We start from the raw sequence: 12,956 nt of genomic DNA, 5'->3' as shown, positions 1-12,956 counted from the left end.
TATGTGTGAAAATTACAACTCTAGTGCCTACAAATAGCATAAAAATGAAACTACTCAGATGTGACTAACCATATTCACTATGCATATAAAATAATTCAAAACAGCAATTACAGGTTGGAGAAATAACTTCTTCATATGAAATGTATGAATCATTGACAACCTTAATATAAATGCCAGATCATTGTATTTTTAAGTTGCTTGAAATGTCTTCATAAGGAAAGTATATTACTTATGGCTGTTTTAAAAACATGCTATCAAAACCTCTATTGTGAATTTAAATAGCTAAGATGACACAAATCAACTTTATTATTAGCCCTAAATGAACACTTGTTTTATTGGTGGATAGTAATATTTCTCTTGTGTTTCTGTGTATACTTTCAATAAAATTATTTTTGGTGTTTTATGAAAACAAACATTATTAAATTTGAAGCATTTTATGTATACATTTCATGACAAATTTTGAACTTTTTATTTAAGAAATCTGTTATATGTTCCAATTTAAAATGTTATCTACATTCTCCATATGTTTTATTGTGATCAATAAAAAGGTCTTTTGATGGATGTCATTAATTTTAGAATAAAATATTTTAAATTAAAAAAAGTACCTTTTAAAGATAAAACCTGATGTGGCACCCTGTCTCTTAATGAATTTTCCATACTTGGAACTGTATAAGTACAATAAAGAAACCATTAATTGCTATATGACAGAAACAAGCCTAAAACATAGTAGCCTCCTCAGTATGCCCTGAAGGGGTAAGTAGACTGCATTTAACTCTCACAGCCAGCATCACCTTCATCAATCCAACGACACTGGGCTTTTAGAGGTCTTCTTATATTTTGTCTTCATGTTCATTAGTTCTTCAACAAAATAAGAAACCAAAAGAAAACGGGATGCACATAAGGTTATGTGTAAACACAGGGTCCACTGAGCTGGTGTTTTCTTAGTCGTGCAGGCAGATCATACTGCTACTCACTCCTGTCCTTCCCAGTGTTTTCAATTAACCTAACATCTAGAGTATTTAAAAAGAAAAAAGATAGAAAAAAATAAAATCCTCACCTGCACTTAATTCTAATGTCAACTTGCTGTCAATCTTTGCTTTAATATAAGAATTACATTAACACTTCACATTACATGTATGAAGCCAAATAACACTAACTCAGTTGTTTACAACCTCAAACCTTACTCCTGGTACACATTCCAATAAATTTATTCTGTAAAAACAATACATTTTTTTGTTGTTTTTGATTTTTTTTTTTACAGTAAACTTTTCAGCTACAAACCTCAAACATACACGGAAGATGTTCCAAAGACAAGCATAACAGAGTTGATGAAACCCAAACTGACTAATGTGTTCTCACAGTATAAGCTGGCATAAAAATAAATAAGATTCTATTATCACAATAGCGACAATAATGTACACATAATAATCATTTGCAGGTGAATGCTATCTACTCTAATTCTAGTTCCAAAAGAAAAGTTTATTTTAAAAGTCTATGTTCAAGCATCAATGCTTTGTCTGTTTTCCCATGGTGCTCCTGCTAATTTCAGCTTTCAAGTGTAAAGTGACCAGCTTGAGTGATTAGCTCAAATCATATTGGCATTGGGAAAAAATAAATCCTTGCTTTATTTTGGTATAACACAAAAAGACTCACTAGATTCACATATACACTCAGTTTGTGTACACAGCAACATGAGTTTTGAGAAGTGTAAGTTTCAACTAGCTATTTCTAATACAGAACAGGTATTGTACAATACGGTTAAACTTTACACATGGCCTTAAAATTGAAAGATGACTTTAATTTCACCTCCAGTATACCAACAATATGTATCTAGGAGTTGGTTCTTGGGTTCTATTAGAAAGAAAATCCCATCCTTAAGTATTATGTTGATTAGTCATCTAAAAAAATATGAATTACTGTTTAACTGAGTATTTGATGATTGTGGGGGTAAAGGCAGGAAGCTGACGACCAGAACTGCCTTGGAAAAGGAGCTTAGACATGGAAAAGTCTGTGCAAAAATCTTGATAACTTTTTGTGGTTAAGGGCAATTTCATGCAACCAAATAACATAAAATTAAGTCAATAACCTTAAAAAAGGTCAAAATGTCTCTTTTTCCCCCTTCAACAGAACAGACAGGAATGTGAATAATGCACACACATACTGGGTGGGGCTCTGTCAGTGACAACAAAGACTATGTGTTGGTTCAGATCAAATCCAAGAATTAGACAATCAAGCATTTAACCTTCTTGTGGTTTCTCTCAATATGCAGCATTCATTATGGTTGTTAGGTCTGTAAAAAAGCAAATAAAACAAGCCTTAGATGAGCTAGGATACTAAGGAGGGAAGCTACCATACCTCTGGGGCACAGCATTATTTTTTCTAAGGTTTGAACCAGCATCAGCATTATGGTAGCAGCAATACTTAGCAGAGGCTTTGCTTTTTATCTAGCAAAAGTTAAATGTTGTTTTTAGGGTTCTGTTATAACAAACAAACAAAAACCCTGAAGAGTAAACTTTGTCAGCCAGGCATGGTGGTGCCTGCCTTTGATCCCAGCACTTGGCAGGCAGGAACAGGTGGATCTATGTTCCAGGGCAGCCTGGTCTACAGAGTGAGTTCCAGGACAGCCAGAGCTACACAGAGAAACAGCCCTGTCTGGAAAAACAAAACAAAACCGAAGTAAACCGTCTACTCTCTGGTAGGGAGGAATGTGTAGTGGTGAGCATGCTGTGCCACTTAAGGAAATGTTTGCTTTGGGTCTACACAAAGCCACTAAAATAGATGTAATTTATGCTGTAGGACTGCACTATTAGAAAGAAAGGTAAGCTGTATAAACCTGAAAATCACATGCTCCACAGATTACTCAAAATACCTACTTTAGTTACTTGTGGCACACGGCATAACAAAGTACAAAAGTTAACATCAGTATGTCTAGTCTCTGATTTTGTGCTTTTGAAGACAAGAATAAAAGATGAAACAAAGTCTAGATTTCTTTTAAAATATATACATGTGGCAAAGATAAAGAATTAAAATTTTAATTTAGTTTTATATTTTTTAATATGTCTGTATGTGTGTGTGCATGCTATAGTGCACACATGAAGGTCAGATGACAACTAACAGGAGTAAGTTCTCCCCTACCATGTGGATTCTGAGATCAAGATTCAGGTTCTCGACAGGCTTTAGTGGCACATGCCTTTAATCCCAGCACTCGGGAGGCAGAGGCAGGCAGATCTCTGTGAGTTCAAAGCCAGCCTGGTCTACAGAGCGAGTTCTAGGACAGGCTCCAAAGCAATACAGAGAAACCCTGTCTTGAAAAACCAAGAAGATTCAGGTCCTCAGGCTTGGTGGCAAGCATCTTTATCCACTCTTATAGACCCAAGAATTACATTTAAATTTGGATTCCACTTTAAATTGTGTCAGGTTATATTTCCCCAAGGAGATGCTATTTTTGTTTTCCATCTCATTAACCTAAAAATATTAATCACTTTCAGTTCTCATGGGATGGACAAAAAAGGGAACTTAGACCCCAAATATTTTTTCTCTAATACAGCTTGAGTTACTTCATAAATAACTCAATCAACGCATGTGCGTGTGGATGTTCCCACTTAACCAAAGCCTGCCATACTTACCCTATCAAATCACTACAGGACCTTCACAAGGGGAGAAGATATTAAGCTTACATTTCCACAGACAGCAGAGATAGACTTCTTAACTTTCTTTGTCCCTACCCCAAACAAGGAAGCTAGTGGGATCTTTATTATTTTTAAAATCATATTTACAACCTGTGAATCTGAAAAATTCAGTGCCTGATAATTTATTTATTAATAAATGAAAATACTAGACATGATTATACTCACAGATACTCTGGAAGACTCTCTTCCTTTGGAAGGAGGAAGATACCCAAATAATGAAAAATTGTTAATCAACCAAAGAAACCTTTAACAGTGTATTTTATTAATATAATATGAAAGGCAATAAATTCTATGTTTACGTGTCAGGAAATTCATTTAACAGCTCAATTCATATTAAAGAATATTTTGAAGCAGATCCAACAGTAGTTTCAGAGTACTGTCCATGCACTGAAGAGATGATGGTACCAACGTGACCACTTCAGAAGCACACCTCTTCATTTTTAAATAAGGCACTGTCAAATGGGTCTTTGTGGAGCAATTACAGAGTCTATGACTTTTAAATGTCTATGACAACTACTGTACTCACTTCTATTCATTCTAATTCAGAATGGTGTCTACACTGGACATAGGACTCTGGTTATCTACCAGGTCTGATACTTCCTCTACCTAAAGAGCCAGTGCGGTGCTCATGTTTTGTGGTCATCTTTTATGTTTTTCATGGCTATGTTGACATCAGGAGGATCCAATCAGATTCCACCTTGAGGTATTTCAATGAAAGGCACACTGAAAGGCTTTATGGGGCAGCAAAGCTAATGGATAACCAAAATATGGCAGGCAGAAGTCAAAAGGATTATTTCATGGAGTACCATTTTTATGTGAAAAAAAAAAACTGATGTTAAGATTTGGATATTTGGCTGGGCGTTGGTGGTGTATGCCTTTAATCCCAGCACTTGGGAGGCAGAGGCAGGCAGATTTCTGTGAGTTCGAGGCCAGCCTGGTCTCCAGAGTGAGTGCCAGGATAGGCTTCAAAGCTACACAGAGAAACCCTGTCTCGAAAAACCAAAAAAAAAAAAAGATATTTGGCTGGGCGGTGGTGGCTTACACCTTTAATCCCAGTACTTGGGAGGCAGAGGCAGGCAGATCTCTGTGAGTTCCAGGCTAGCTTGGTCTACAGAGTGGTTCCAGGACAGCCAGGACTGTTTCACAGAGAAAGCCTGTCTTGAAACGTTCCCCATACCACCAAAAAAGACTTTGATAGTTGGTGAGTTGAGCAGTAAGATGTAAATAAAAATTACAGTGAGATTTCATCTCATCCTAATAGGAACAGCTATCTATCATCAAGAAAATAACAAATGTTGGTGAGGATACAGGTAGAAAATGGACCCCTAAATACAGTGTTGGGGAAGGAAACTAACACAGCTACTACGAAATCTGTACAGAGGGTTTTCAAAAGATTAAAAGTAAGGGCTGGGGATACGGTTCCATGAGTAAAGTGCTTGCTGCTCCAGATCCCCTGCACCTATGTAAAGATGGGGTATAGCAGTGTATATTGGTAATGCCAGTGCCTGTAAAGAAAAACAGAGACGGGGGAGCCCCTAGCTAGCCAGCCTAGCAAAATCTGTGAGCTAAAGTTCCAGTGACAAATTGTCTTTTTTTTTTTTTTTATTTTTAAAGGTTGAAAGTGATGGAGAATTTTCATTGTTGCCCTCTGAGGTACACATGCACAGGCATGCATATAAACTAAAAACAACAAGAAGACAGAGTTACTGCTGGTCACATATAGCACCCCTGAATATATATACAAAGAATCAAAGCATATAGTAGAGGTACCTGTACATCCATGTTTACTGTGGCACTTACAAAAGCCCAGTTATGGAATCACTCTAGGTGCCTATGAAAGGATAAAGAAAACCTGACACACACACACACACACACACACACACACACACACACACACAGTTTTAGTCAGTAAAAAGAATGAAAGAAACTATGCTATTTGAAGAAAAATGATTGGAACAAAATGATATAACTAAGACTTAGACAAATAAGGCCAGGCAGTGGTGGCGCACACCTTTAATCCCAGTACCCATGAGGCAGAGGCAGGTGGATCTCTGTGAGTTTGAGGCTCCCTGGTCTACAGAGCTAGTTCTAGGACAGACAGGACTGTTATACAGAGAAACCCTGTCTCAAAAAATAAACAAAAAGAAAGACAAATAAGGCTTTAAAAAATCATACAGATTCTAGATTTAAAATAGGAAAGGGATAAGCTGGAGGTGGGAGGAAACAAAAACTAGGCCTAGGTAAATATAATAATGGTATACATGGATGAAAACTTCCTAATGAATCTGTGTAGTTATTATACACTAATAAAAACTTTAGTAATGGCCACTTTGTTAAAAAAAAAGTATAGCAACTTACTAATTCATAGGAAAAAATAGACAGTATTTGTTGCCAGTGATAAAATTCAATTATTTAAGTGAAAACTATAATTTTAAATCCTCCATATGACAGCTTTTTGACATTTAAAGACTTCTAAAAAGAATGATATTCAGAGACATGATTAAAATACACTAAACAGATCAGCATTTAAGGAAGTATTAACCAGTTTTTCCAAACAAGAAAAAACTGTGTGAGGTCCAAATAGTCTAAGGGATTGTATTGAACCAAAACCTGAATAGTTCAGATTCCATCCTCGTCAGCACCAGCTGTCAACTTGACACAGCCTAGAATCATCTCAGAGGTCTCAACTGAGAGACTACCCAAATCAGATTGTTTGTGGCCTTGTTCCGGAGCAACTGCCTTGACTGATGATTGATGTGGGAGGGTCTAGCCTACAGTGGCCAGCACCATCCCTGGGCAGGTGGTCCTGGGCTGTATATGGAAGCTAGCTGACCACAAACCAGTGAGAAAGACAGTTTGTGAGCCCACAAACAGCATTCCTTCATGGCTTCCTCTTCAAGCTCCTGCCTTGCTTGAGTTCCTGCTCTGACCTCCTTCAAGGATGGATTATGACTTGAAATGTAAGCCAAATAAACCCTTTCCTCTTCAAGTTGTTTTTGGCCAGTGTTTTATCACAGCAACAGAATAAAACTAGACAGATTCCGAATGTAAGTGCTTTTTAGAACACTACTACTCGTAAGAAAAGAAATAAAAAGGCTGAAAGTAGGGAGGGAAGAAATCATTCCTACATGCAGCTGATAATCGTATACTTCAAAGATCTCAAAGGTTTCACCAGAAAACCCTTAGGCCACATAAACATTAAGTAGCAGGATGCAAAAACAACATACAGAAATCAGAAAACTTGCTATAAGCTCATCATGAGTTTGCTGAGAATCAGAGAAAACCTCCTACTTGTAATAGTTCCATGAAAAGTAAAATGCCCAGAAATAAAACTAACCAAGGAGGTGGGAAACCTTGACAAAGAAAACTTTAAGACACTGAAGAAAGAAACTGGAAACCAGGAGACAGAAGGGGTTCCAAGCTCATGGACTGGCAGAATCACTATTGTGAAAATGGTTACATTATTGAAAGTGATAGACATACGAAATACAATTCCTAACCAAACCCCCAAAATTATATTGTTCAATGAATTAGAAAAGACAATCCTAAAATACAGATGGAAACGAAAAAGACCCCAACTAGCCACAGTGATCCTAAACAGAAAGAATAATGCTGGAGGTATCAAAATACCTAATCTCAAACTCTACCACAGAGCTACACAAGCTGTATGGTATCAGCACAAAAACAGATATGAAGTCCAACAGAATATAGAACAGAGGACCAGGAAATAAAGCCACACAGATACAGCCATCCAATTTTCATTCTTTTCAAAACATATATTAGGAGGAAACTGCCTTTTCAATAAATGGTTCTAGGAAAACTGGATATACACCTATAGAAGAATGAAACTAAATATGTATCTCACTCTGTATAAAAGTAAATACAAAATGGGATCAAAGACTTTTATATAAAACCTAGTAATTTGAAAATGTTAGAGAAAAAAGCATATAGAGCTGAGAGGAGAAAGTGGTGTTAAGGAATAGGGCAGGAACTGAAGGGGAAGAAATAGAAAGTGTGCAAAACACATTATATATATGTATGAAATTCTTAACAGTTTTTTTAACCTAAAAAAACTGAAGAAAACAGGCAGAATATTTCAAGACACAGGCAATGACTTTCTGAAGACTTTAACATCATAATAAATAATTCCAAGGACTGATAAATAGGATCATATAAAACTAAAAGCTCCTGTTACAGTGAAGGAAGGGATCAGGAAGGTGGAAAGACAACCTATATTGGGAAAAAACTTTAGCCAACTATACATTTCCCAGGGGGTTAGTATCTAGAATGTATGAGAAATTGCAAAAACTGAACACCAAAAAAATCCAATTAATAAATTAACATATTTTGGATTCTACCCCCACCCCAGCCCCCTGGCCTCAACTTCCTGTACTGCACTCCAGCCGAAATGAATTCTCTGCCCTTTGTGTGCCTGCACAGCAATCTGCCTGGAACAAACAGTCATTCCCACTGCCTTAACAAATTCAAATTCATGCCCACCAGCTGCAAGCTGGTCCCACTGCCTTAACAATCACTGTCATTTCTCAAGTCCATACACTGTCTTATTCTTCTAAGTGACTATTTTAAACCTCTTCCTCTCTTGTGAAACTTTAACTTTTTCTTTCACTCTCTCAAATGATGACCTTGCTTCCTTAGAAAGTAGAAGCAATCACACAAGAATTTTCCATGAGCTCTCTTCCCAAGTACCCACTTATCTGTATCTGTGCCCTAACACTCCCTCACGATGTGTACTCATCTCATGCTTCTATTGCCTTTTAAAGGACACTGCTCCAGAAACTTTTCCTTTGATAATCTATCCATTAAACCATTCTTAAAAATTTCTGTATCAAGAAAAAAGGTCCTCTGACATTCTACCCAGTTCATAACTATTACATACTTAAAAGATTGGCTTTATGATATACCATGACTCATTAGAAAGCTACTATAACTTAAGAGTGGGTAAAAGGAACATAAGAGAGCACAGACAGAAACTCCTGCTATGTGACAGATGATTTCAATAAGATGGTTTAAATGGTTATGCTCAAAGACAGAAAATACGAACCACACAAAGTGTACAGTTGAATAAATAAAATCAAGAAAGTATGTTTTTAAAAGTATAAGACACAAACATTAAACAGTATTGTATAGCATAAGCAAAGTCCTATAAATGAGTAAGAAAAAAGTCTAACGGGAAAATAGGCAAAACCCTGGAAATGTGTATCATGGAGAAGAAACATGGCCAGTTGATAAACATAAAACGAAACTTATTACTGATCATACTGTATTACAAATTCTTACTGTAATAACTATTTTACACCAATATATTGTCAAAAGTCAAAGTCAGATGACACCAAGTTAACTCTGGGGACTTTAATACACTCTTGTACTGAGCATAAACTGGTCAACTCCTCCAGAAAGTGACTTGGTTAAATGAAAGCCATAAACTTGCACTTCAGTATCTTTAGTTCTAGTTGCATAAGAAAATTTGAGCATGTATACTAGGAGACAAAGCACTTACAACAATATAGTTCTAAACTGCCCAAAGCTGGAAATAGTTCAAATACCCATTAATAGTAGACTGAATATATAAATTATGGCATATTCACATAGCATTATATATGCTATATAAACTGAGCATTATATAGAATGAAAAATGAATAAGGGCTAACAATATGGTTTGGTGAGTAAAGGTACTTTCTGCTAAGCCCAAGATCTGAGCTGGATTCCCAGGCTTCATTCAGGAGTATGATTGTTCAAAGTTGTCCTGGGACCACTATCATGCACTATGGCAAGCTGTGACAAACTCCCACCCCTGAGTAATAACTTTTTTTAATAAAAAATGCTACTACATATAATATAGTCAAACAAATGAACCTTAAAGAGCACAGTAGTGAGCAAATGTCATTATTAAAAAATATTCATAAACAAGCCAAATTGAACAGTGCTGATAAAAATAAAAATAGGAACTTTTGTTTTCTTTGTTTTTTAGGACAGGTTTTCTCTGTGTAGCCCTGGCTGTCCTGGTATTCATTCTGTAGACCATGCTGGCCTCTAACTGCCTGCCTCTGCCTCCCAAGTACTGGGATTAGAGGCATGCACAACCAGTGGATAAGGGGACTTTTAAGGAAGCATACCATGACAGCCTGAAGGAGAGCTCTAGGAGATGGAGGAAGCAGAAGAGAATGGTGACTGGTAAGCAAAGTCAGGAGGAGAAAGTGCCCAATGGTATTAAATGCTGCAAGAGAAGGAGACAGTCTAAGTGTGGTGATGCACCCTGCAGACCAAGCACTCGGGAGGTTGAAGCTCAAGTGCCATGAATCTGAGACCAGTCTGAGATACACAGAGAGTATTAGCCCAGACAGGGTACACAGCCAAGACCCTGTCTCAAAAAATGAGAGGAGGAGGAGGAGAAAGTTGAGGAAGGATAACCTGAGTGATAGGAGTAAGAGAACAACTAATAGTGTACTTCGAGAGTAATGGCAGATAACTGAGATGAAGAAAGAAAATGCTGACAGGCAAGCAGGACTGATATGAACAGGAAAGAACAATATAAAATCAGAGTGTAATAGAGGAGTAGCAGTGTACTTCACAGGTTTCACCACTCACCCACTCATTCAGCCACTGTAGTGATGGGAGTCAACCCTGTTAGGCAAGTGCTGTACAACTCAAGTGCTCAGCCGTCATTGGTTATTATTTGAAGACAACTGGTCTAGAGAGAAAGATGCTATGGGAAATGCCCGGTTCACAAACTACCTTTACTACCACTTTTACAAATGTGGACCTGCCTGCAATGCTAAAGTCAACAGAAGTTACCAAGAGTCAAAGTAAGTAAATCCGTTTCTATAGGTCTTTTAAATATCAGTATTCAAATACAGCTTGAAGACTTATATTCTAATTTTGGATATGACGCTGACTTTGTGATAAAAGAAACAGAACTGTTAAATTTCAATTTCAATAATTTGCAAACTACTTTTTAAAATACTCAGAAGTTGCTAAAGTAGTCTGAAAAATAATAAATATTCAGAGTTCCAATTTTCCAAAACACATGGCTCTTTTGTCTTCAGACTCTAAACATCTGACCACTCATTCAGGCTTTGTGAATGGATACAACAAACTGCATGTCTACCAACACTAAGCCATGGACACTGAGTCCAAAGGGAAATGTCTTCTAGGTTAACAGGGGATAAGGAAATCATCAGCACATCCTCACCCCTTCACCAGCTTTCTGCAAGTCTGAAGTCGTGTTTCTTGTGTCATTGCCGGCGTCTCCGCCCTCAGAGCTGCTTTTGTTTTCCTCTTCTTTGCAATCTTTATCATCTTCATCTGGAGATTTCCGGGACTGTTTAGAAGACTTCTAAACATTTAGACAAGTTAAAAATTAGAGTCAAAAGCAGAGCTCCAAAATGCACAAATGTTAGAAAAGAGGTGCATAGGGAGCTGGTTTGCATGTAGTCTATGTGGCTCCATGTAGCACATTCAAAGAACACATTCAGGGTGCCAAGGCTGGGTAGGTGATGCTGGACAAGGCATTTTACTTCTCTGGGCCTCGATTAACTAGCTGGAAAGGAAGCAGATATGGGCTAGACAATCACCTAATTCTTGCAAGAAGTGTGATATTAAAAACTAGAATATAGGTTGGGCGGTGGTGGTGCACATCTTTAATTCCAGCACTTGGGAGGCAGAGGCAGGTAGATCTCTGTGAGTTCGATGACAGCCTGGTCTACAAGGCTACACAGAGAAACCCTGTCTCAAAAACCAAACCAAACCAAACAAACAAAAAAACTATACTATCCAGATACTCACAGCATGACTAAATACAACTGGGTGAGTACCTACCACCTTAGGAGACATGAGAACTAAAAGTCACATTATAGTAATAGAAATGAAGGTGCCGAGAATCGAAGGTAGAATACCTTCTGCAGCTGTTTGGCTAGGGACATACACAGAAAGACCTAAAAAGTTATTACATCACAGCACAACATAAGCAATTTATCTTTAAACTGTACATAATTACTTAAACACTAAGGATATACTGGTGAACCAATCCATTTTCTTTGTCATCTTGAATTTGAAATCAAATTATAGTTTGCAGCAAAAGTTGCTTGGCAAAACAGTACTAAAGTTAGAAAAAGATGGCTTCAATTGTGTGTTGTATTTATAATGGTGAGATGTTAGCATTTTTAACATTTCCTTTTAAAAGACTTTTTTGAATATTTTAGAATTATGTATTTGTATGCGTGCATACACCTGCCATGGCTTGTGTGGAAGTCAGAGAACATCTTGTGGGAGCCAGTTTTCTCCTTCCAGCATGTGGCTCCTGAGTCTAACTCAGGTCATCAGGCTTGGTGACAAGTGCAGTTACCAACTGAGTCAGCATAATGACTGCTCTTACGAAGCTTTTTTTCTTTTTTTTTTTTAAAGTAAAAAGCAAGTTCAATAATATAAACAATAAACAATGACTAATAATCTTGTATATATGACCGCTAGGTAGAAATACGAAAGCTAAGCTGCTTGTTCAAATGCAGTCCCCTTAATGTGTTTTGAACTTGACTACCTTGCCCTTTTATCTATTGAATCCATATTTCTCTGAAGATTTAAGGGCTAGGATTGTAGCTCAGTTAGCAGTGCCTGACAACCATGCAGGAAACCCTGTGTTTGATCCCCAGCACTATATATACTGGGCATGAGGGTGAATGTCTGTAACCCAGTCCTTGGGAGGTAGAGTTCAAGGGCATGATTGGGTTACATAATGAGTTTGAGACCAACCTGGGCTACTGAGACCATTTTTCTAGGGGAAAAAAAGAGAGGAGAGGGGAAATAATTTTTAATCAATCTTCAAGTTCTTAAAAACAAAAACTAAGGTAACCTAACTAAACCAAATCATCTTTTTTGGCATTCCAGAAATGAATTAGTAAACTGGAGCCCCGTCATACAATCAGAGAGAGAGAGAGAGAGAGAGAGAGAGAGAGAGAGAGAGAGAGAGAGAGAGAGAGAGAGTGTGTGTGTGTGTGTGTGTGTGTGTGTGTGTGTGTGTGTACAGGTATAAGCAGTTGTGAGCAGCCTGATGTGAGTGATGAGAATCAAACTCTGGTCCTCTACAAGAACAGTAAGTGCTTTTAACTTCTGAGCCATCTTTCCAGCCCCTTATATATAAATAATCTGTTTTTGTAAATGCCAAGATTGGCTGGAGATGTGGCTCCATAGTTAAAAGAGCTTATTTGCAGAGGACCTGGTTCAATTCCCAGCACTGAAATGGTGGCTAACAAC

General features: G+C 37.4%; 1 protein-coding gene across 1 annotated transcript in view; it reads right to left on the bottom strand.

Annotated features, from left to right (window-relative positions):
* Positions 1-1,192: 1,192 nt before the first annotated feature.
* Positions 1,193-12,956, bottom strand: part of Hdgfl3 (HDGF like 3) — a 57,591-nt gene continuing 45,827 nt past the window's right edge. The window contains exons 5-6 of the mRNA XM_027407542.2: positions 10,900-11,043; positions 1,193-2,290 (exon numbers count right to left, since the gene is read on the bottom strand). Coding sequence (XP_027263343.1) covers positions 2,285-2,290; positions 10,900-11,043 — 150 coding nt within the window. The 3' untranslated portion in view covers positions 1,193-2,284. The remainder of the gene's footprint in view (positions 2,291-10,899; positions 11,044-12,956) is intronic.

The sequence above is a fragment of the Cricetulus griseus genome, chromosome 3, assembly GCF_003668045.3.
Source record: "Cricetulus griseus strain 17A/GY chromosome 3, alternate assembly CriGri-PICRH-1.0, whole genome shotgun sequence".
Taxonomy (NCBI): Eukaryota; Metazoa; Chordata; class Mammalia; order Rodentia; family Cricetidae; genus Cricetulus; species Cricetulus griseus.
Note: the sequence above shows the minus strand (reverse complement) of the source record. Positions and strands in the feature narration are given on the sequence as shown.